Here is a 25,248-nt window from a genome sequence, read left to right as displayed (position 1 = left end):
ATGGAAATATTCACATTTCTCCTCCCTGCTTCCGTATTGTATTGCTCCAGTCTGTTGTTCTATATCTTTTAAAAATGTAAAATAGATTGTTTTTTTGTGAACTTCTAATAGTGTGTTGGCTTCCCTTCTTAGCTAAAGATTCCAGGCTTCAAGATCAGAGGCAGAATTCGTCTCCTGCTGGAAACAAAGAAAATCTGAAGCCAAGTGAACTGTCTCCTAACTTTAACAAACCAGAATGCAAAGGTAAGATTCTCTGATGCTTTGTACCGTGGACATCTAAGCACCCGTGGGCCGTAAATTACGAAGTCCTCATCCTGTGACTGTCCTGTTGACGTCAGTAGACAAGTGGTGACCGTTTCTTTGTGGGGGGAAGAGAGAGGAGGCAGCAGAGAAAGTGTTTGTTCTTGCAGGTGGTCCTGAGAATTAACTTCTAGAATGCCTGTATGCTGTTCATAGCTTTGCTTTGCTGATTTGTACCTTTTAGGCCCCCTTGAAGCAATATGTAGCTCTTAACTTACAAAGTTTATGTAGTGGCTCATGAATTTTTCAGAAGCCTGTTTTGAAGTGCAGAAGTATTTCATTTGTGTTTATATGCATGTGGATCTGCTGCTAAGCTGTTAACATACGTGTGTATGTCCTGCAGAGTCCCTTACTTTCACTGAACACTTTGTGACTGTGACAATCCATGGCACAGCAACAAGACCTGCGCGTTACCCTTTCCCATCCCATGGTAACATGTGGCCATGTGCACACTTTGGCTGTGTGAACATCCATGCCAGATCTCCCTTCTCCAACTGGGCTTCTTGAAAGGATAGTGTGTCTTTCATACTTTGACCTGGGGGTGCTTAATCAGAAGGTTAATCAGAGAACACTCAAGATCAGGGGAGAAGAGGGGTAATTAAAATACACTTGGAAAGGGGAAGTGAGAGATAATGAGGCAAACACACTGGTGTCAACTGCAGCTGAAACAATATTATTTTAATCTGTATAGCCTGTCAGATCTTTAGTGACAAATCCCTGCTGAGCAAAATCTCCCCCCGCCCCGGACCAACTTAACTTTCTAGAAAGCACTTGTTGGATACCAAGAAAAGTGCTGGTGGCTGCCATAGCACTCATGGGCACCACTCTGGGCATCCCGGGTATAGACTAGTCAGTGCAAAGAGGCGCAATGGTCAATGAAATGTGTGGAAAGTTGTCCTTGTTCATGGAGTTGGTCGTTGTGCTTTTTGGGAGGCCACAATGATTTAGAAAATGTAGCATCACACTCAGATGCCTCTGTGCACACGATGAAAATAACGTGGCAAACTGGGCCAATTCTTCTGTTGTTCCAGCGGCTTGATCCTCCCGGGTCTTTTGGGTTATGACTGGATTACAGTTTCCAGTGAATTCTCATTTTTTTCTTTTCCTGCGTGAGTTGAGGCAGGAATCCAGAATTAGGGTCTGGGGGCTTTCCTGATGGAATTTGCTTTTGATTTGAACGTTGCTCTTTTCTTCTTTGCATTTTCCTTCCCCCTAAATGTGCTGGTGCTGTGTCAAGTATTAGTTCTGACATGATGTATGTTATCTTGACAGGAGTGTCTCCAGCTGTTTTAGAACATAGAAAACAGATTGACGATTTAAAGAAGTTCAAGAATGACTTTAGGGTGAGTACCTTTTTCCTGTGGTTTAAATCGTGCTCTGTAAATCCATCCCATGAGCCAATCATCTGTCATCTTTCATGTGTGACCTTTGAATGTGTTCCTTACTGTGAGCATAATAGTGCTAAAGTGAACATCTTTTATGCACCTTTTGTTTTGGAGGAGAGTTGAGTACACACAGTACCTCCCATTGAAATCAGTCACACAGGAAAAAGCGTCAGTTGGTCTTATTGTGTCTTGATGATGACCCTACCATTTAAATTCCTTAGAAGGGTTTCCAAAGCTTCATGTATGACTGATGGTGGTATAAAAAGGGTGAGAAGGCAGCATGGCTAAATAGGGAAAACTCACACAACTATTTGTATTCCTGCTGTCTGACCTTATGACAGAAATGGGCAAAGGGTAGCCCATGGGTGGCATCTGGATTGTGGGAGCAGCAGTGGCGTAGGAGGTTAAGAGCTCGTGTATCTAATCTGGAGGAACCGGGTTTGATTCCCAGCTCTGCCGCCTGAGCTGTGGAGGCTTCTCTGGGGAATTCAGATTAGCCTGTACACTCCCACACACGCCAGCTGGGTGACCTTGGGCGAGTCACAGCTTCTCGGAGCTCTCTCAGCCCCACCCACCTCACAGGGTGTTTGTTGTGAGGGGGGAAGGACAAGGAGGTTGTAAGCCCCTTTGAGTCTCCTGCAGGAGAGAAAGGGGGGATATGAATCCAAACTCTTCTGCTGTTGGAACTAAGTCCTGGTGAGGGAGGTGGGTTACACCAACAGCTGAGTATAACCTGAACATGACCATGACTTAATAACTGGGCAGCTAGCAGAAATTTCACTGGAGAAAGCTGTGATTGCATTCACTTGTGGTGAAAAAGTTGCCTGTTACACAGTTGTTAAAATAAATTGTCACCTTTTCCCGTGGTTGGTAGGGCTCTTCTCTCTGTGGATGTTGGGCCAAAAGCTCACCCTTTCACTTGGGTGTGATTTCTGTTTTCACTGTATTTGACTTTGCTGCTAGGTTTGGTTGAGTGGTTTTAAAAAAATTTAATGTGCTAAAATGTTTATTTTTCGAGGCACACTTGAAATGCCTGAGCATAGTTGAGTTGTAACAGAATTCATCCTTGTGGCTTTAAGGCCATTTTCTATAATGAGGCAACAAACTTGGGAGCATGCTTACGGGTATATCTAAAAAATCATGTGTGAAGAGGCCTTAATGTTCCACTACACTTGGGATACCTGTTTCTCTTCAGCAGCTGCCATAGAAATTAGGTCCAGTTAAAATGACCCTATATTTGTGTACGTTGCTTTTGTGGTAGTACAAGCCAGAGCAATATGACTTTAGCAAATATTATTTATTTCAAGCTGTAAACTATGGATGTCATATAAAATACACTGATTGTACATTGTGCCTTGTGTCTGTCTGTGCCTGGTCTCTATCTGGTGTCCATCTCAGCTGTATTCCCTCCCCGCCCTTCTTTTCTCCCTTTATATTTCCCTTGTCCTTTTCCCTCATTTTCCTTTTAGGAATCCCCTTGTGATCTTTCTGTCCTGATATATTCCCTCCCTCTGGTCTTAGGACAACAGAAAACTGAAGAATTTTAAGAGCTGGGTTCAGTTGGATAGTTGATTTTATCATTGTGAAAATTGGTTATTGTGACCCACTCTGGGCCCATTTTGATGGCAAAGGGCAGGTTATAAATCTAATTAACAAAAAAACCAAATTGTTTCTTTTCCCCAGTTACAACCAAGTTCCACTCCAGAAACAGTGGAACAGCTGCTAAGCAAAAGCAGAGACAATGAGAAATCAAGAGAAGTTCCCAAGGAGAAAGCTGATACGAGCTGCAAAGACTCTGTTGCTGAGACCAGCAGTACTGCTGCCTCAAACAGTGGCAGCAGCAAGGCCAACAGCCCCAGCATCTCCCCCACTGGCAGCACCATTGAGCAGAAGCGAGGGCCGGAGGTGACTTCGCAAGGTGTGCAGACCTCTGGCCCAGGAGCGAAGCCAGAGAAAGAGGACAAAGAAGAGAAGAAGGACACCACGGAGTGAGTCATCCTGTCTGTACAGCTCATAGGTGGCTTCCTCAGTGCCTGGTGGAGGGAACAGCAGTTGAGGAGCCCGGAGGAGCGTTGTGGTTTCTGTGGCACTCCTTATCTTTGATTTATGTAGTTATAGAATCTATGGGAAACATCTTTGTTCATACCTTGCGGTTCTCTTTGAAAATTTTCCCAGGGCTTTGCAGTGATGCGAAAGCAGCATTTAGGGCACGGGTAGGGAACCTGCGGCTCTCCAGATGTTCAGGAACTACAATTCCCATCAGCCCCTGTCAGCATGGCAGGGGCTGATGGGAATTGTAGTCCATAACATCTGGAGTGCCAAAGGTTCGCCACCACGGTTCTAGTATGTCTCCTTCGGCAGTATATGAAAAATCAAATACAGAAAAGGGGAGAGAGGCCCCAATACAAAAATAAGAAAGAAAGAAACCACAATTCCTCTTAAAAATAGAAACAAATAACCACAATAAATATAACTAGTTATTCCTCCCACATCACTGGGGCTAACGGCCAGCGCCTCCCGCAATCTGGAAAGCAGCATAAAAATTTTCTGGCCCTTCCTTTGTACCAGAGAATAAGTCTGATTTTTTCCTTTTTTTTTTCTTTTTGCTTCAAAAAAGAAATTGTGTATATTTATGGTATTGAAAAGAATAAAATATATTGATAGATACAATACTGTACATATATTTTATCAATTTCTGAGTTTCTAAACTTTTTCCGTGTCCTCTGCTGCCCTTTGAGTGTTGTCTGCGACTTTTGCAAAATTCCCATTTAATTTTTTATGCCGACTCGCAGTATATCAAAACCGCAATGGGGAAAGTCACCACGTGAAAGGGACAACTGTACATATATTCATGTGACAAACATAAGACTCTAAAAGTATGTCATCAGATATCACAAAACATGTCCCAACAACACTGCAACATTTAATGAACGGGCTGAATAGTATCCGTGCAATATATAGTATGTGACAATACCAACAATACCATTTAAACTGACATTTTTATGATCTAGAAATCTGAAGGTGACATAAGTTGTGTAAAAGTGAGTCCTGCTCATTTCAAAAAGTGGTTTTCTTCAGTTTTGTTCAAAAATTTCCATTTAATTAGAGAGAGGTGGTTCTTGAAGGGCCACATAAATCTCGACTAGGAATTAATCAAAAACCTTTGCCATCGTAGCAATGTGGAAAGAAATACCGATGACTCATGCCAGCAGATCTTTTTCTCAGACAAGTTGCCTTCAGCGCATGAATGAGATGCTTGTTTATATTTTGTAAGTGGTCTCAACTGTGTGGTTTCTTTCTTCCTTATTCTGTCTGTGGTGTGCCTCTTCAGACTGAAGTTTCACACATCCTTTAGGGAGTTGACATTTCAAGAGATGACCTTTCTCAAATGGAGGAGAGCATTGAGTGATGGGAAATTCCTCCCATCTGTACACTTGTACAGGCTCCAAACCTCCACTGGGGGGAGTTGCTGTCTCAGGTGTCGCCTTCCCTTCCCTGAGGAAACAAGCTGAGAAAGTTGTTCTTTCTTTCCCTCTGTTCCTTCTGATTTTTAGTTGGGGGGATTTGTCGGGCGGGAGGGGGGGTTCAGTCTCAGTTGGGAGGGAGCTGCCCATTTCTGGGAACCAGGCCCTACAGCCATGGTGGAGAGAGTATTCTCCTCGATGGGATCATACCCATCAGCCCCTTCCAGCATGGCCAATTGGCCATGCTGGAAGGGGCTGATGGGAATTGTAGTCCATAACATCCGGAGTGCCAAAGGTTCGCCACCACTGCCCTACAGTGAGAGGCATGGATTTAGGTGCTGCGCCTCTCAGGGAACGGATGGCAACTGGAGATAAATGCCTCACCACAGGCTCCTATCGCACAGCAGCAGGTGCATGTCTGATCCAGCAGTGCCTCCTCTGCAGGGCTGTGGTCCCCATGGTGCTTTCTCTGTGAGACCTCCACTTGGAGTGCAAGCAGCCTGCTAGTCCGACAGGCATGTGGACACAGGGATCCTTAAACCAGCCAGCATGGCCACTGCCACGACCAATTCCAGTACTCATCTCTTTATGGCTTGCCTCCCAAAATTATGCCTGCAGGCAAAGGTTTCAGGGCATGATTTTTTGGAGCTGAAATTCAAGCTTCTACAACTCATTACCCAGAGAGGTAAATTATTAGAATCTTTTAAAGAGTCACTAAATTGAATAAAGTATTAGAGAAGGACTTCTCGACCTTTTGGCTAAGAAAGTATTCTCCATGTAAGAGACTTGTCATCGTTTGGAAATTGCCATCATTAAATCATCCAGATTCTGGCGATACTTGCTTTCCTCCCCCAAGACTACTCTGTCATAGTTTCTAGGAAGACTGCAGCATCCCCTACCCTAATAGGAAAAGTTAAGTCATTGAGCTCTAAAGACTATTTAGCGAGGCTGCAGCAGTCCAAAGTCTGCATCTCTCCCTCCTGACAGATTTCTCACTACCTGCATTTTGTCCTGAAGTCTGGGCCTACCCTGGTGTCAAGTTTTGGAGGGGTTTTCTTTTTTGTCATAATCACTTCGGTGAGGGGGTGAGAATGGCATTCTTCCAATATACAGCCCACCCTTTACACGATAGCTTCATAGTGTTGAGAACGTGAAACATTTGGGCTTCTTATCCATTTCCTTTAAAGCAAGCAACACAGGTGTAAATGTTCCCTGGTCTCTTTTAAAAGGCAAGATCAAGACTCAGTGTATGACTCTACAGGAAGTTTGTTCTCTTGCTTGAATTCTGGCACCCAGGTGGATAGCACAGTGGCATTTTCTGCCAGTACGCCACTGTTGGATATTTTTTGGGCTGCCACTTAGGCGATGCCTTCTATATTTTCTCGGCACAATGAAATAGTGCTTTTGTTTCATCTGAAGGAGAGTACTGCAGGTGGGGTAGTAAAGCAAGCCCAGTCTTGTCTCTGTGAATACTGCTGCTTAGCATCCCATCACTGGATTAGTTGGGGGGATTTGTCGGGCGGGAAGGGGGGGTTCAGTCCCCCATCAGAGAAAGATGGGGGCTGACTGACTTTGAGGATTTTTCCTTCTCAAGAGGAGCAGGATATCCAAGGCCTGCCCTGCCTTTCCAGGAACATGTGCTTGGGGTGTATGTTTTCTCCTTTGACTGGTTAGAGCAGTAGACAACTCGGACTCAAGTCATCTTCTCCTTCCCCCTCCCCCCCCCCCAACTCTGTGACATTTTATAAGTTCTGGTCATGTTTTAAAGTTTGGCGCTTTTTTGTTGTTGTTGGAGGTGTGATTCTGCAGCTGTAGTGCTCCCAAAACTGTGAAGGCAATCTTCCCCCATTTGGAAGTTCAAAGCCCTTATAAATCCTGTCTGCGTTGGTAGTAAGAGAAGTTAGCCATCACCTGGCGTCCTTCAGTGTCTGAGAAGGTGAAATAATCACATTCATTTCCAAAGCCATCTCTCATACACTGCTTCCTTCTCTGTTTTTCTAGACAAGTTAGAAAATCCACACTTAACCCTAATGCAAAGGAATTCAATCCTCGGTCGTTTGCTCAGGTGAGTAGAAGAGGCAGAAATGTCCTCACTCTTCACTGTTGCAAAGCTGATGTGCTCCAGATGCTCCTTTCTAGACGCAGTTTGTGTGCATGCCTTGAACAGCTTGCTTGGACAGTCTTTTGCTGCGTATAGGTGTGTGTGCGTGTGCAGCTGGCCTATTCAAAGTCTACCTGTCGCTCAGCCGTTCTGTTTTGTTTGCAGCCCAAGCCTTCTACCACACCAACATCGCCCCGTCCGCAAGCGCAGCCCAGCCCTTCCATGGTGGGCCATCAGCAACCCACTCCAGTGTATACTCAGCCGGTTTGTTTTGCACCAAATATGATGTACCCTGTTCCTGTCAGCCCAGGAGTTCAGGTAAAATGTGCAGCTGTTTTGATGGAGCAAACCAATGGTCATTGTATAAGCATTCTATACAGAGGGAGACTGAATAACCACTGAATAAGCATGCTGTACAATGGGAGGGTGAATGGGGAAGCAGTACTGAGATAGAGAAGACACTGTTTCTAAGGGAACAGATAGCTTGCTGGGACTGTAGGACGGAGGATGAAATGTGTAGGGATTTTTAAATGTTCCTGTATAGGAGTTTTAGAGGGAAACTGGATGACAGGGGAAGGGGTGTACACCCCACCCTTCGCCTCTCAGTGCATCCTCACCAGAGCCCCAACTCTGTAAACATGTTAATTTGGGTAAAATGTGGGTTTGGCAAGAATAACAGATAGGTTCACCCTGTCCCTATCAGTCTTTTACACAGGGACTGGACTGATTTGATCTATACATTCTTTGTAATAATCTCATTTTTCTATGAAGCCAAGTCTTGAATTGCCTTGCAATCTCTACAGAGAGCTTATTTCCAAAAACTTGTGCAGTGAGACACCGGCCACCTTCCTCTTGCATTCAGAGACAGTAGCAAACTGCTAGGATGTGGAGCTACTGCTGGGAGTCTGTTCTGCATCGAGTCGCGTGGTTGTCACAGTGCTTTCCAATAAAGGGAGGATGTCATAGTGTTGAGGCTCCTGCTGTTACTGACTACCAGAGATTCCTCCCACTGTTCATCTCAACAGAGTTGTTTCCTAGCTTCATTTTGGAGGGTACTTCTTGGGCTGTGCCAGGAATCTGCTTAGGGTGGCAGAGGTGCCCCAAGGAAACTGGAGCATCAGTGACAATCAAAATTAAATGGCAGACTATAACTGGCTAGGCATTAACCATGCAGCTGTCAAAGTATGTCAGTGTCATACTGTCACAAGTGAATGCACCTGGAGAATGGAGGTGTGCACACGTATCTGCAGATGTCTTCATTTAATGGCTCCTCGTCTTCTCTTATAGCCCCTGTATCCAATTCCTATGACCCCCATGCCAGTCAACCAGGCCAAGACCTATAGAGCAGGTAAAGGTGAGAATAATACAGCATTGCATGTTCTTGTACTCAGCTTGCAAACGGAGTGACTAACTTGTCCTACATGTGATTTTGTAATACGTTGATCATTTGGATAAGCTGTTCACCTCTCTTTTATGAATGTTCCTCTCTTGTCATCCTGTCCGTGTCTCCTCTTCTTAATTTGTTCTGAAATTCCTAGATTTTTAAACCCGCTGGAAAGATACAGTTGACTTCCCGACAGAGTCTACCATCCTGACTCCAATGCCCAGTGCATGTTTACCTGAATGGGTAGTGCTTGATTTGCTAGTTATTTAATCACTAAGGGATGGAATGTGTTTCTGTTGTAGGGGCCTTCTCTTTGAAACCTGAACTGATTGGAGAGTTTGTATGATGCATTTACTATAAATCTCTTGATTCTGAAAGCTTATTCAAGATGAAGGGCTATCAAGCACAGGGCTGATAAGAGCCACTCTGTACCCTCCCAACAAAAATTCTTCCCTGAGACCTCCCATCTGGATCCAGCCCAGACATTACTAGAAAATGGAGTGCTCAATTTGCCTGGCCCAGTGAATCTGCACATTGACTGTGGCCTCCAGAATTTTGTCCTTACCTTGGCTCTGCTCTGGTACATCTGTATTTACACAGGCAGGGTACCGTATATACTCGCGTATAAGCCGAGTTTTTCAGCCCTGTTTTAAGGCTGAAAAATGCCCCCTCGGCTTATACACGAGTCCTGTTTACCAGCCGGCTCTTCAGGCCTCTGCCGAGGCTGGGACCGCGTGGCCGGGACGACCTCCCTGCAGTTGCACAAGCCGCTTGTTGCTCCCTCCACCTCCTGGCTGGGTTTGAGGAAGCCCAGGTGGAGGGAGCTCCTTATTTGGGCAATGACATCAGGGGGAGTCACTGCCCAAATAAGGAACTCCCTCTGCCTCCCGACTTCTCACCTTCGGCTTATACGCCAGTCAATACGTTTTTCCAGGTTTTGCTAGTAAAAATTAGGTGCCTTGGCTTATACACGAGTTTATACGGTAATTGCTTGTTTCAGTAGCCATGTTGCTTTCACAAAGTAAAAGTTAATAGAACTGATTAGGCACTGATGAAATGTAACACCATGTTACATTTTAAAATTAATTCTTCAGTGTTGTTGTGTGACTGTTCTTGTAATCTAAATTCACAAAAAGATTTTTTTTAATCTTACATTTTCATGGAACCAGCTAATTTTAAAATGGCACTGTCACAAGATGATCTATTTTGGTTGTAGTTTTTAGATTGCTGTAGTGCTTAGATTGCTGTAAATCTGTCAGAACTGAATGCTCTTTTAATACAGGAGCTTGTCCAATGATTGACATTTCCACATGAAGTTGGTGGGAGAAATTTCTGTTTCTCTTGCTGTTCTGCAGAGGACTGAGCTGCAGTTCTTCCCCAGTCCTAGCACAGGCAGAAAAGGTTCTTCTGAGGCTTCCCATAAGAAATTGGTTGCAGTATCCAAGTGTGCGGAGCTGGGTTAATTCTCCTTGAGCCAGTGGTCTGTTTTGTGCAATAGCCTCCAAGCCTGCATGCGTGCTTGGATGTGTCAATATCCATTGCTCTTTGTTTAAACTAAAAGAAGAGGCCTGCTCAGTGTTTGATTTGTTTCTCTCTTTTGGGAAAGGAGCTTTCATTAAGGTGCCCTCTTTCCTTTGCTTGCAGTATCAAATATGCCCCAGCAGCGGCAAGACCAGCACCATCAGAACGCCATGATGCACCCTGCCTCTGCTGCTGGCGCTCCCATTGTAGCTACGCCGCCAGCTTACTCAACACAGTATGTCGCCTACAGTCCCCAGCAGTTCCCTAACCAGCCTCTTGTTCAGCACGTGCCACATTATCAGTCTCAGGTATGCCTCACACCTCTTCCGCTGTGCTCCTTGTGGCTCGTTCAGTCCTGACCGTGGGCTCTAACTGTGCATGTTGCCACGCTGACTGCTCTGGGAAAACGTACTGCCACATAACAATTCAGAAAATGCTACAGGTGATAGCAGCGGCAGCAGCCAATAATGACAATATTAAAAAGGTAAAGGTAATCCCCTATACAAGCACCAGGTCGTTGCTGACCCATGCAATGACATCACATCATTACATTTACTTGGCAGACTGTATTTACGGCGTGGCCTTGAAAGATCTGTTGGCAGGTTTATAGCACAACTATATATGGGAAGTGCTAGGAGCAGCAGTGGCGTAGGAGGTTAAGAGCTCGTGTATCTAATCTGGAGGAACCGGGTTTGATTCCCAGCTCTGCTGCCTGAGCTGTGGAGGCTTCTCTGGGGAATTCAGATTAGCCTGTACACTCCCACACACGCCAGCTGGGTGACCTTGGGCTAGTCACAGTTCTTCTGAGCTCTCTCAGCTCCATCCACCTCACAGGGTGTTTGTTGTGAGGGGGGAAGGGCAAGAAAATTGTAAGCCCCTTTGAGTCTCCTACAGGAGAGAAAGGGGGGATATAAATCCAAACTCTTCTTCTTCTTCTTTATTCAAATGCTGCATATTAACATATTTGAAATGGTCAGAGTGTCAGTGTTTAATACAGAGTAGGAAGCACAAGACCTCTCTTAAACAAAGGCAACTCAGTGTTCCTTCTGGAGGTGTGCAGTTTTGCTCAAACATATGTTGTTACAAAGTATGATGTGTCCTGAGTGTAACTGGCTGGGTGCCCTTTGGGGTAAAAGTTGTACCACTTCTTGGTACACCTAGCACATGGCACAGTAGCATAACTACGACAGTAGATAAATGGATACCTACCAAGCTGCCTTGTACCGAGTCTGGCTCAGTATTGTCTTCTGTGCCTGATGTGGCTTCTGGTGAACTTTGGTGGGAAAAAACCTTCTCCCACACCTGGGGGCCTTCTGCGTGCAGGGCAGGGGTTTTCTCATTCTCCTTAGACCTCAGTTAATCCGTTTGAGCGACTGTTAGAATGAAACTGCAATGGTCACACACAGCTGTAGTACATGGTGGCGCATGTATATGCATGTTCCCCTCCTTCGTTGCATAAGCAATTGAGTGAATGGCCTCGGACTCATTCGATCGGGATCCCCAACCTTTTTGAGCCTTTGGGCACATTTGGAATTCTGTCCCAAGGGGGAGGGCACAAACAGCAAGTAGCTGCTGCAGGAGAGGAAGCCAGCTATAAAATGGCTTCTGTACAAAGTGGACCTTCACATGCACAGAAGAAGCCCAACTGCATTTGCAAAATTACGGCACTTGCCGTATTGAAAAACCTGGACGGCCCATCGGATCTTGAGTGTCTCTGCTGCTCAAGGGCCCCGCCTGGCCCACCCACTTTCTGAAAACACTTCGTGTCAGTGGATTCCACGTTGGGGACTTGGGCCCTAGATCACAGCTAGCCATTGTAGTGCCGCCCAGCCTGCTTGCTGCTTCTGCTGCTGCTGGTCTCTGAAAACAGAGAGCTCTTTGCTTTAGGAGGATAAGTTACCTTGTTATGCCTCGGAGTTGTGCTGCCAAGAGGTTGGCCCCTTATAACAGCTAGAAAATCTCTTGCAGAGGAGAGTTTTAGCATGGCTATGAATAGCTTTTGTTATGTATGAGTAACACCAGAGCAGATACCTACAAGGCAAAGTCTTGTGGTTTAAGTTTTGGCTGTATTTTTTTCCAAGTAACTTGCTAATTTGAAGAAAGGCTGTATTTCTGTGTGATAAATACTGATAATTTGTGTTTCGCTCTGTTTTTGGCAGCATCCCCACGTTTATAGCCCTGTCATACAGGGCAACGCTCGGATGATGGCACCACCCACACACCCGCAGCCCGGCTTAGTTTCTTCCACAGCGACCCAATATGGGGCACATGAGCAGACACACACGATGTATGGTAGGAAATGTTTTTGGTTCAGCTTGAATGTTTTAAGTCCCTCCCCTTTGTGCAGGGGACTGCATATACAGACTGGGGCAAAGAAATGGGGCCTTTCGTCTTTGACAGTGCGCAGAATTCACGACAAACCATTAAGTTGTCATAGAGTTGCTAGACTCTGGAACTAAGGACGTTTGTCAAGTACAAGTTGGTGGATGGGACTGGAGACATTGCTTAAGTACAGCTAGATTAAGAGGATAGCTAAGAGAATGGCCTCGACTTAAATCTCACTTCTGTTGCAAGCTAGTTGTTCAATCCACCTGGTTGCATGTTGACAGTGATACTAATATTCCTTACAGGATTATTGTAAGGATTATAAGAAAATGTCTGCAAATGGCTCTGAACACAGCAAGGGCTAAAGAAATGCCTTTTTGTTAGTACCTGAGATAGAAATCTGACTCATCTATCCCAGATCCTTCTTGAGATTTATTGCTTGGACTACTTAGAGCTGTAATCTCTCATGGAGAGCCAGTTCTCTCTCTCTCTCTCTCACTTTCATTATTTGCATAGTTCATATCTTTAATCATATCATCACTAACACAGCTCTTCTCGATGGGGAGAAGTGGCACAGCTTTGAGTTCTGGTTCTCAGACTGTTGTGCCATGCTGCCTTCTGAATTCCTGACCCTGTTGATTTTTGACACTCTTAAATTGAGATGGTGGATTTGGAATGGTTGTCCTTGCTCCCGTCAGATGACGTTGCATACTTGGAAGCAGATTCCTGGACAGCATCCAGTGTGTTGTTTGGGGTCATGCATCTGTTGCCTTTAGGCATCGAGACCTCAGGTGATTCCTTGGCATGAAGTAGGTGGTTTTCCGCCTCCTGGTATAGACTTTCTTGAAGACTCATTGATTGTATTGAGACATAAGGCAAAATCTATCTTGAGAATATAGTCTAGTGAGCATTTTCTTTATTAGCTAAATTATCTCTTAGAATAGAGTTTACTGATACACTTTCAGTCGTAACTCTAGGGTCAGTGATAGTTTCTGGCCCTCCTGTTTTTAATTGAAATGTTGTATAATTTTAACTGTGTTTTAATTTGGGAGGGGGGCACATTAAGTCACTTTGCGGGTCCTGATAAGAATGGAACGGCAACGTAAAAATGTTTTAAAAGTTAATAATAATGGATGTGCTGTCCTATGGCTGCATGTTTTAGTAGTTCAGCAAATGCATTCTGAATGTCCCATGTGTGGTCTATTGACCTTACTGACTTACTGACCTTATAGTTTCAGTGAATAAGGTAGACTATAAATAACAAATATCTTGTGGGTGGCTTCCTGGACGGGACTGCATTCATTGCTTACATAAGCCTAGGCGTCCCTAGCATGCCTATTGTTATTTTGGGATCATGTCCTTTCTCTGCTTGGAGTAAGCATTTAGTTTGGGCCCGGTGCTGGTTGACTTGCTATTGTGCCCTCTCCTGCTGGAACACTATTCAGAAGGAGCAATGGCACAGAGAGAGAGACACAGAGAGAGACAGAGACACAGAGTGTACAGGTGAGGCATGTTTCTGTTGTTGTGTAAAAGGATAGATACATCTATAGAGGATACCATGCATGGTCACGACATGGAAGCGAAATTTCTAAAGGGAACCCTTACCCTTGCTTGGCCCTTCAGTGCTGTGCGCAACTCAACCATATGCAGCATCCTTAAGAACATAAGAGCCCTGCTGGATCAGTCCAGTGAGGGCCCATGCAATCCAGCATCCTGTCTCACACACTAACCAATCAGTTCCTTTGGAGGGCCAACAGCAGGGCATAGATGCCGAGGCCTTCACCTGATAAGATTTGAAGAAGAGCCAGTGAGGGCCCATGCAGTCCAGCATCCTGTCTCACGCAGTGGGCAGCCAGTTCCCCTGCGGGGAAACCAGCAACAATGCCCAGAGGGCCAGGCTCTCCTTTGATGCTGTCTGCTGGCACTGAGACTCAGAGGTTTGCTTCCTCCCTCTGTGTTGCCGGTCTGTTCATGCGAGCAATTAGTGTGTTAAAAGCACTTCAACTGTATTATAAAATTATACTAAAAGATAGATGAAAACAAAGGTACTTGTGGCTTCGACCACTTCGCTAATGCAGTTTAGCAAAAGAATGACTGGATTGCTCTACGCTGAAACCGTAGTAGGGGAGCTGTTCTCTAGAAGCCTGTTCCAGAAGGATGGAAGTATGTCATGTTCTCAGGACTTCCTTGGATACCTGGGCCTATGCTGATTTTTTAAAACAGTCTGTTTTGATTTTCCTGGGTTCTCGTGGGCTGCTTTTGTGTGGCACGTGTTGGATCATAACTGGAAACAGCCACGGGACTATTCATTGACTAAATGTTAAGGGTCTTCCACGGGATTTCTGGAAATCACATTATGCAGCCGAACCCTGCTAATTGAGGCCCCTCTGCCAAGTGAAGGAGAGTTGCTCGCTGCAGCTGGCCTTGCGACAGCTTTTCTTGGCTCAATGGGCTGAGGAGATTCATGATTTTGAAACTCCCAATCTGAGCACTTGCACTGGGAAGTTTGGTTTCACTGAGAATTCGCCCAAGCATTGCTTCTTTCCATTTAACATTTGATCTCTGTTTTTTGGCCAGCCGTCACAACCAAAATCTTGAAACAGGCTGCTGCTGTTCATAGAAAGTTGTAGTTCCTCTGAGGTTTAAATGATCAGAAATTTGATTCGCAGTTTGATAGTAGATAGTAATATTACATTGTTATAGGTCTGTGGTGGCGAACCTATGGCATTCTGGCAGGGTGCTGGTGGGATTTGTAGTCCATGAACGTCTGGAGTGCCATAGGTTCGCCACCACTGTCATAGGTAATATTTCAGCTGAATATCATGTGATTCAGTACTGACCAGTTGGAACAGCTTGATTTTCTATAGCAGGAGAAGGATTTTTGAAGCTGTTGTATAGTGTGGTGGCTAAGAGCGAGCTGTGAGCTTGAAAGTTGTTTATGCAAATCTCCAACCAGCAACTATCCAGTCTACGATATGGTCAAAACAAAACTGACCTGCTTTACAGGCTCGGTGTTAAGATGATTGAAATAATGCACATGAACCATCGTATAGGCTATAGGTATATTATATCCTTTGGGGAGCAAGCAGAATCTATAAAAGGCATTTGCATTAACGGTTAGTTAATGGGTGTTCAGCAAGTTGTACCAGGAAGTATAATTAAAAATGTTTGTAGCAGACTCATTCTGATAGACATAGCTGTATATATCAACAAGTATTTAGCATTCAGCATTAATGCCAGAGCCGTTGTTAAACCTTTGAAAGACTTCTGAAGTGTGAACCCAGCTAAAGTGTATTCCTGTGCTTGATTCTGGTTCTGCTTCATATTTATTCAGCATCTTCTGCGTCTGGCTCTCTCTTAACCTCCTGTGGTTTTCTTTCTCTGCTCAAATGTGGTGTGCTAAACAGAGCAATGTTTTGGGGAAAGGGGGCTGTGCATGTTGAGGAATCAGTTTTCTGGGGTATTAATCTGTCCCCATCTCCACTTTTGGAAAAAAAAGAACTTGTGTAATGGTCTTCATTGTAAATTAGTTAAATTTTTTGATCATTATTCTTCACGCTATGTGGAACACCTTTAGTAATTATCATTTTAATGTTGATGAAGACCAACTGTCATCTGAATTCACTTGAAAATCTTTTTAATTTGTTCTGAATTTGTGCATGAAAACAACATTGACTGTTTTAACCTTTCCAGGAGACTGGAAGCGGTTCTCTAATCTTATGGCACATGGCTAATTTCCCTTTCTATTTCCCCAAATTCAGCATGTCCCAAAATACCCTACAGCAAGGAGACAGGCCCTTCTTTCTACTTTGCCAGTGAGTTGGGTTTTTTGTACTAACGTTGATTTGTACAGTAAACTTGAAAGAGTCGATGTCAGAGGAATGGGCTTGTTGAATGGCTGCTCTCAAACTTTGCATCAAACCAGATCACATTTAGTGGAACTTCGTTGTTGTCTGACAAATTAAAGCAAATTAGGTGACCACCAAGACTGGATCAGTTTTGACAGAAACTATAAAACTTGGACTGTGCTAGTCCAAAGGTTCAAAAGTGTCCAACTCATCTGAAGAGGATGCAACCCTGAAAGGGCAAGGATTGAGTTTGGAGGACACCAAGAAGAGGGCGCAGTATTAAACATATTGAAATGACTACCACTTGCTGGACTGACACATATGTGGTGCTGCTGAATTACTCAGCCACGAGAGCTAGAACACTTGCTGTGAAATTCCGTGTTGAATTCCACTATGTAGTTATGATCTTCTGGCTTTCCCAGCATAACTTACCACTTGTATTTATTCAAGCAACACTGAATATGTCATGTCTCTCAGGGGACTCTTAGCAAGGGAAGACTCCTTGTATTTGTAGGGCTTTGCTGATCTGTTGATTGCAACTGGAACCCCAAGTATTCATATTCACTGCATTTATTAGGGGTTGGAATCAGACAGACTTTGTACAAAGCTGTCCCAGGAATGTGGTGGTGACCCTTAGCTTTTATTAATACAGCATTTGGTTTGGTACACTTGAAATCCTTTCAACAAGTTCATTCTTTTAACAGACCCTCCTTTTAAAAATGGACTCTGCTGTGCTCCTGTAACATGCATTTTCATCATTCTGGATGTATTTATGTTATGAGTGGTTTGCTTGCTGTCATTAAAGGGTCAGTATCATTATTGCCATCTTACCGGGACTGGTAGTATCATGCACCAATGATGATTTTATTCAGTCGCTTGCCAGTCCATATGCAGAATCTAAACTTGTGTTGAATTTGGCTGGCCTTTCCCTCCCCTGCCTCCCGTTCTCTCTCTCTGCACTTCCTGCTGCCCTGGTGATTTGATCTCTTTTTGGGTTATGGTAGAACTTGTGCCTCCTCAGCATTCTGTTGCCCATTTTAAATGCGTCTATTTTTGTTGCTGTTTTCTTCTTCCTTTTGCTGACATTTTTTGTGTGCAATCCCTCATGCCTTATTGCCCAACATAACTGGGCATCCATTTCCCAGTTACTTATTTACCAGAAACCTGTTGGATTGGGGGAGTAGAGGAGAGATGTAAGGAGACCAGGTCAGCTTAATTTGACTCAGCTTGGACCAAGGATGTATTAAGAGGAACAGTTGAGGTGGTGGTCATCACAGGGCACACCTGCCCCCTTCCCCAAAGTCCTTTCAGATCAACTGATCTGTGACGGATAGGAGGTGTTTCCTGCAGGTGTTTGTTATTTTTCCTCATCCTTATGTCAACTGCAAAACATCATGGTGATAATTTTTCTGCAGTTTCTCGATGCTGGAATTCTTAACACTTGTCTGTGTCATTGTATTGTCAAAGGCTTTCACCACCTGACTCAACTGGTTGTTGTGGGCTTTCCGGGCTGTATGGCCAGGGTCTGGTAGATCTTGTTCCTAATGTTTCACCTGTATCTGTGGCATGGTCACACAGCCCGGAAAGCCCATAACAACCTGTGTGTCATGTTTAAAAGGCACTGTGGGGATCTGGTAAACATTGACTGTGGCAGAATTTTGCTAATTGTCCCTGCCAGCAAAATACTTGTGCTCTGTGGTTGTGATGAGAACTGGGACTGGAGTCAGTTGCCACCAGAAGCTTCATCCAAAACAGAGTTTAAAAGTAAAAGTTGGGTTCTGTGGCACGTTAGAGACCACAAGCTTGCTGTGGTGTGAGCTTTCGAGACTCAACGCTCCTTTTATCAGATACCCTTGACTCTGGAAATCTGGGAACCTGATTGAGTCTTTCAGGCACCATTGCGCTCGAATCTTGCTCTTCTACTGCAGACCAGCATGGATACCCACCTGAAAATATCTTTAGAAATAAAGTATGTTTGTTCAGTATGTACCATTGCCAGGCATTGCAATCAAGAGATTTTTCCCCCCCAATATAACTTGGAACTTTGTGACAGTAACTTAAGGTACAGAGGAGAGGGGAAGATGTGAAGTGGGGTGGAGGGGCTCATTATTTCTGTATTACTGATGTATAATCCCACCACTCCATATAAATTATCCGCAGTTCATCAGTGTAGTAGTCTGGTTGGCTAGAATCATGCCCCTCTCATTCATAAAGCTTGCCAGATGACCGTGGGCCAAACACTCTTTCTCAGGCAAACCATTTTCCCGGGGGTTGTTTGGACCGAATAGACCTGATGGTTGATTTAAAAACAATTTGAATGTCAGCCAAATGAGGATTTCAGATATAAAGCAAGAAACAATTAAAAAGGAGAGAGACGCTGAGCGTGGAGGGGTCCAGCGTCACAACTGGTGTTCAGTTCTCCGTTTTCTTTTTCTCTCCCTCCCAGTTTCAACCGGCTCTCTTGCACAGCAGTATGCTCATCCCAGTGCCACCCTCCACCCACACCCGCCACACCCACAGCCTTCTGCCACACCCACGGGGCAGCAGCAGAACCAACATGGGGGAAGTCATCCAGCTCCCAGCCCAGTCCAGGTAAGGGGGCCAGTGGGAACTCTGTATGAAGCCCAGAAGCCTTTTGGTGTTTGTGCATCTTAGTGGCCTCATGAGTGCTCTGTGGGCTGGCTTCTGACCTGCAAGTCAACAACCAGTATATGTTTTTGTTGTAACATGCACATGTACCCTATTTCTAATTTAAAATTTCTCTTTGCACAGTGCAAAAGATAAAATTGGAATAATCTACAAACATGTGGCTTAAAAGATAAAGGGTAGCAGAAGCATTTTTTTTAAAAAAAACCTGCATTTAAAAAAATTCTCAGTTCTTTTTAATTTGTTCTGTTTTAATCTTGCTTTTTGGACTGATAATGTTTTAAGTTTTTGCAGTCAGCTTGTGTTAGCCACATTGAGCTAGAAGAGGTAGTCAGGTTAGACATTTTTACAAGAAATAAATAAACGTCGCCTTGGAATGCCGCAGCCTGCCATAAAAGCTGGACAGTGATGTTGGCACCTATGGGCTTCGCTGGGGAAGCAGTTCCATAATTGAGCTGCCACCATAAAGATGGCCAGACCCCTAACCTTTAGCCCAAGGGGATTGGTCCTGTAGTTGATCCACCCTCTCCTCTTAAAAGGGGTGGCTAAATGCACATGAGATTCCTCTACCTGTAATGCTGAACTGTGTACATTTGTGGCAACTATTTGAAATTATGTGAGTATTTGCACAACCTCCAGTGAAATGGATCAGTGCCCAGTAGCTTCCCTGGCTGAGGCTGCCTTGTACTGTTTTACTTTGTGGGAGAGGGAAGCAGAGGCACAGCAGTGGCCTTGCAAACCCAGCAGCTGTAGGGAAGGGACAGTCTTGTGACCCGCCCTGCAAGGGTGGCGCCCTGCTTGAGTCCATTTCTCTGTCCCTCTGCAGCAACATCAGCACCAGGCTGCCCAGGCCCTTCACTTGGCAAATGCACAACAGCAGTCGGCAATCTATCACACTGGCCTCGCGCCAACTCCTCCATCCATGACCCCCGGCTCAAACGCCCAGTCTCCGCAGAGCAGCTTCCCGGCGGCACCACAGACCGTCTTCGCCATCCATCCTTCCCACGTCCAGCCTGCCGCCTACGCCAACCCACCGCACATGGCCCATGTCCCCCAGGTAACAAAACGTCTCTCGTGTGACCTTGGCCCGAGATGTTTCCGAGTGCTGGGGAGCCAGAGGTTGTAGAAGCCGTTTCTCCTTCTCTTGGGGTCTGTGCCAAGAAGAGGGGTCCCAGGCATGTTTGATCTGGGAAACTCGCTGATGCACGTTCTGTTCTTGGCTCAGAGCGCTGCTCACACACACATTGTAATCTCTGTCCAGCGGGGTGTGTTTGTGAGTCCTTTGGATTTGGAATGTATGAGTTACTAAAATTATGCAGAGGGAGTTGGTGACAGGTGGAAGTCAGCTCAGGCTTAGGCCAGGGTAGTGAAGGGAGGCTGGTACGTTATGTGCTCATAGCTGGCAGGGGCCGTGGAGCGTGCAGGGGCACCTCCCACTCCTAAAAATAGCAGCCAGGTTTCAGAGAGCAGCTCCCGCTCTCTCAAATGGCCACGCTATTCCTACGGAGGCTGCCTTGTACAGGAAGCTGGTGGAAGCAGTTGGCTCGGCCAGATGACTGCCACGATGCACCAGAGTCACTGGGCAGCAGTGTTTGGGCCGCAACAGCACTCGAGCGAACTTGCCTGCCATGGAAGAGAAGCCCTCGTATTTCACTTCATATTGAGCTTCAAAGCCATGAAACAGAAGACGAGCAGCAGTGGCGTAGTGGTCAGGAACAGTAGCACTCTAATCTGGAGAACTGGGTTTGATTCCACTTGAGCTATGGAGGCTTATCTGGGGAACTAGCTCTAGCACACGCTAGCTGGGTGACCTTATGCTAGTCATAGGTCTTTGGAGCTCTCTTAGCCCCACCCACTTCACAGTGTGTTTGTTGTAGTATTGTTGCCTCGGGGGATTGTAAGCCCCTTTGAGTCTCCTTACAGGAGAGAAAGGGGAGGATATAAATCCAAATCTTTTCTCCTCTTCTCTTTGTTGTCAAAGAATTGCAAAGGAAAGTTGAAGACTGGCTTATTTATGTTCCAGAAGTGCCCTTGGGAAACCCTTTTGTGTCATTCTTCCCTCAGTTTAGCCTGGAAGTCCCACTAGTGCACTAGGCAGCTGATTGACTCAGGGTCAGCAAGATGGTTATATGCCCCCAGTGCTGTTGTAGAAGTGGTTCTGCCTGCCTTTTGAGCGTAACGTGTTGCAATTTGACTGTGGGGCTTGGTCTGAAAACCCCTTTGTCCCTTCAAGATTTTAAGTCTGTATCATCTTGGCCGTTTACTGCACATACAAATGGGGAACCAAAATACAAGCAGAGCACAGTTCTCACTGGCGTTGTGGTCCCATGCACATTCCTCCCTCTGCCAAAGCATCTTTCGTGCCATAGCTGTGGTTAGGAGGTGGCCCTTGCTTGTGACTTTGTGACCTAAGAGCTCCGTCTTTCAGGCCCACGTGCAGTCAGGGATGGCTCCTTCTCATGCAACTGCCCATGCTCCGATGATGCTCATGACAACCCAGCCGCCGCCCGGTGGAGCCCAAGCCGCCATTGCGCAAAGTGCACTACAGCACATTCCAGTTTCGACAGCAACACACTTTCCCTATATGACGCACCCTTCAGGTGAGAGTGACTTGTATCATAACCAGAACAGATCATGAGAAGTTGGGAGGGGGAAGTGTGGGGGTGGTGGTGGTGGTGGTGGTTAGATCTAGGACTCAAAGCCCAAAGAGTTAATGTTCTCACATTTTGTGTCTTTTTGGTTGGTCCCATTGAAAGGTGTTAACGTGGATTTCCTTCTCGTTTTTGGATTTTGCATGGGCCAGCATAGCTGTGCCACATGTCGTCTAAACAGAATAGCTCTTTACTGCGCCACACTTAGTTTGGAGCCTTGTGTACATTCAAGGAAGTCTGTGCTTCTCCCACCGCCCAGAGCCCCTAGAGGATGGGGCGGTATAAAAGTTTAATAAATAAATAAATAAATAAATTGATACATCAGGTGGCACTAGGATAGAGAGCAAAGTAACTCCAATGAGAGCGCCTAAAACACATTACTCTATTATTCAGTGTATCTAACAGCAGGCCTTGGAATATTCTTCCTGCCCCCCTCAGTGAAATCTGTCCTTTCTCTTTTCTCCCCTTTTGAAATAGTATTCTTTGTTGTGGAGACGCGAGCCTTGAGATGCTCATGTCGTCAAAAGCTCTTTCTTGCTAATACACTTTTCAAATTTATTTTTTGAAAGGAGCAGTCACCTAGGCTGGTGCATCTTGGATTGTGGGGTGGGGAAGAGTACTCAGACCTGGGACAAGGATGTGTGTTGGGAAGACTGAGAGGAGACAGTTGCCTTGATGCACCAAGAGGCCCCCCTGCTTTACTTTGGAAATAGGCTTGCGAGCATTTCTCTCACGTGGTCTTTTCTCTCCTTCCTTTACAGTACAAACCCACCATCAACAGCAGCTGTAAAACTGACCTGCAGTAACCGTGAGGCTGGATCCCTTCTTTTTTTAGGCCAAATACCTTCCTTCTCCTGCTTCTGCCAACTTGGAAGCACAGAAACAAAATGAAACAAAATGGGGAAAAATTCTAGCATTTCATTTATTTTTGTTTGAGAGGGGAAAAATCGTGTAACATCCAATAGGAATGCTAACAGTTCACCTTGCGGTGGGAGAAATTCAGACTGAGAATAAGGCATGTAAAAACCTTGTGGGACAATTCCATAATTCCATGTGTTGTGTCAAAAAAGGGCCCCTTGCCCCGGTTCCGCTTGCAGAAAAAAAAAACTGGAAAAGCTATTTATTTTTTAAAACAACCCTTCAGAGTTATGAATTCATCTGCTAGAGAAAGAAGTAACGAGAGTGATTCTTGCTGCTATTCTCACTAAAAAGAAATCAAGACAAAATCCCTTTTACTTCTAACTAAACTTGAAAGAGGTTCAGTAAAAGCAAATTCTAATCATCAAACAGATATGGATTTATTATTTATAAAATCATGTTTGATGAGGGGGAAATCACTGCTGTAAGGCAGTGGTTGGTGTAACTTTTAAGTTAAGAGGAAACTTTTACTTTGTAGATAATATAAAATAAAAACTTTAAAAAAATTTAAAAATAAAAAAAGTTTTAAAAACTGACTTTTTGGTGTCTGCATGGTTTTCACTTTGCTTCTACTCTGCTTCCCCCTCCCCCAGTAAATCCAGTTTAGTCATATGTAGAAGAGAGGTCATCTAATTGGCACTCAGGCTTTCTAAATTTGTAAGCTTAACAAGAACCTAGCTGCAAATCCATCAAAGGAAAGATGGCAATTCTGATCTGTTTGTTGTGGGTTTTCCAGGCTGTGTGGCCGCGGTCTGGTAGATCTTGTTCCTAACGTTTTGCCTGCACCTGTGGCCGGCATACCGGCCACAGATGCAGGCGAAACATTAGGAAGATCTACCAGAAAACCCACAACAACCAGTTGAATCTGGCCGTGAAAGCCTTTGAAATTCTGATCTTTTGGATTTCTAACTCCTTGAAGAGTTGCTCAAAGTTCCTTGCACATAGGAGTGTCTGTCCACTCAGTGTTGTCAAAAGCTTTTGTGTCATGAGCTGTGATGTAGTGGTTAGAGTGTCAGACTAGGATCTGGGAGACCCAGGTTCGAATTCCTTCTCTGCCATGGAAGGCTGCCAGGTGGCCTTGGACCAGCCACATACATTCCGCCTAACTTACCTCACAGGGTTGTTGTGAGGATAAAATGGAGGAGCGGGGATAAGCTGCTTTGAGTCCCAACGGGGAGAAAGGCAGGATGTAAATAAAGTCAGTAAAATACTGGCTCAGGCCAAATATCCATCCATCCAAGTGTGTTGTTTCCAGCAGTAAGCAGCAGATATCTCTGGGGTACGAACAGCTATCTCTCTCTCTCCTCCAATTCTTGGCATCTGGTATGGTGGTTAAAATATTTGATTAGGATCTGGGTGACCTTGGGCCAGGCATATTCTCAGCCTAGCCTGTCTCGTGGGGTTATGAGGAGGATAAATGAAGGAGAACAACGTAAGCTACCTTTAATCCCAATGGGGAGAAAGGCAGGATATAAATAAGGTAGATAAATAAAAATAAAGACACACAGTTTCTGTACATTAAGGGATTGCAGCTATCTGCAGAAAAAGCAGACACATTGACAGAGAACAAATCTACCAGAGGCTATTTAAGCTAGCAGCTGTCAAAATGTGGACTTAGCCACTCTTTCCCAAATTGTCAGGAAAGGGAGGGGTATGTGTAAAATATATAAATAAATAGACTTTAAGGGCCTAGGTCAGTGGTGGCAAACCTATGGCACTCCAGGGGCTGATGGGAATTGTAGTCCATGAACATCTGGAGTGCCATAGGTTCGCCACCACTGGCCTAGGTGTTTGGAGCTATAGGTATGCATAATTGTGGGAAAGCTATCTTAACTTTCATATTCAGAGCTAGACATAAGCTTCAATGTGTAAGATCAATTCTCAAGGTGTGTTTAGAAAAATATTTTGTTTGATTATCGAAGCAGACTCATTAGGCACAGGGGCGGTGGGGAAAAGAATAACCGGGCCCAGCTACTGAAAATCTCTAAAAACAGTTTATTTACTGCAGGAGCAGATCTGTGTATTTAATAGGATTCAAGAATAAATTACACATAAAATACATACAGAAACAATATATAGAAAAATTCTACTATACAAGATTGGAAAGAGTAAGGGCATAAACACACATAGTGTGTGTATTTTCTTTAAAGGCTTATTAGGTTAATTTGTTTAAAGTAGCAAGCTTGCTATCGTCTGCAAAGGCCAATTCCTTTCTCGGATAAAAGGTTGAAATCTGCAGCGGGGAAATTACCCATTTACATTCAGGCCTAAACTTGAGAGGCAGCAGGTAAACACAGGTAACTTAATTTTAAATTGCATGTTCCAGTCTGTTGGTGAAATTTTTCCTGCGTAAGACTCTTGTTGTCAAGTAGATGGTACTGTGTCCCTGAACACCTGTGAAGTGGGTTTTCCTTACTTCTGAAAAGCCTCTCTTCCCCCCGCACCAAACATGAGTTTGCAGAACAGAGCTTTATATTCCAGCATCTAACACCCAATACTATTGAAGCTGACATTCCAGAGGGATCTTGCTGCTGTTTGTGCAGGCAGCAGAGCCAGCAATTGCTCAGGGCGGGGATGACACAGTGATTGCATTGCATTATCTAGACGGAGGACACAATATGTTTTCTGTCCCCTCGTGCTCATTCATATGTTGTGTGTTTCTGGTCTTCTGTGCCTGAAAAGGAAGGCACGGTCTTGTTTGCATG

The 25,248-nt window shown here is 44.8% G+C and overlaps 1 protein-coding gene across 7 annotated transcripts in view; it reads left to right on the top strand.

Moving 5' to 3' along the window:
• ATXN2 (ataxin 2) overlaps nt 1–23,079 on the top strand; it is a 59,686-nt gene extending 36,607 nt beyond the window's left edge. For 3 of the 7 annotated variants that reach the window (XM_048514212.1, XM_048514216.1, XM_048514210.1), the window contains 13 exons: nt 133–243; nt 1,573–1,643; nt 3,369–3,673; nt 7,151–7,214; nt 7,416–7,568; nt 8,538–8,604; nt 10,279–10,463; nt 12,315–12,447; nt 16,242–16,295; nt 18,775–18,920; nt 19,801–20,031; nt 21,403–21,574; nt 22,387–23,079. In XM_048514212.1, coding sequence (XP_048370169.1) covers nt 133–243; nt 1,573–1,643; nt 3,369–3,673; nt 7,151–7,214; nt 7,416–7,568; nt 8,538–8,604; nt 10,279–10,463; nt 12,315–12,447; nt 16,242–16,295; nt 18,775–18,920; nt 19,801–20,031; nt 21,403–21,574; nt 22,387–22,415 — 1,721 coding nt within the window. In that variant the 3' untranslated portion in view covers nt 22,416–23,079. The remainder of the gene's footprint in view (nt 1–132; nt 244–1,572; nt 1,644–3,368; nt 3,674–7,150; nt 7,215–7,415; nt 7,569–8,537; nt 8,605–10,278; nt 10,464–12,314; nt 12,448–16,241; nt 16,296–18,774; nt 18,921–19,800; nt 20,032–21,402; nt 21,575–22,386) is intronic. The other 4 variants (XM_048514213.1, XM_048514211.1, XM_048514215.1 and 1 more) reach the window with 3 other exon arrangements.
• The last annotated feature ends 2,169 nt before the right edge of the window (nt 23,080–25,248 follow it).

This window comes from Sphaerodactylus townsendi, linkage group LG13 (genome assembly GCF_021028975.2).
Source record: "Sphaerodactylus townsendi isolate TG3544 linkage group LG13, MPM_Stown_v2.3, whole genome shotgun sequence".
NCBI lineage: Eukaryota > Metazoa > Chordata > Lepidosauria > Squamata > Sphaerodactylidae > Sphaerodactylus > Sphaerodactylus townsendi.
This window is presented reverse-complemented; position numbering and strand designations above follow the sequence as displayed.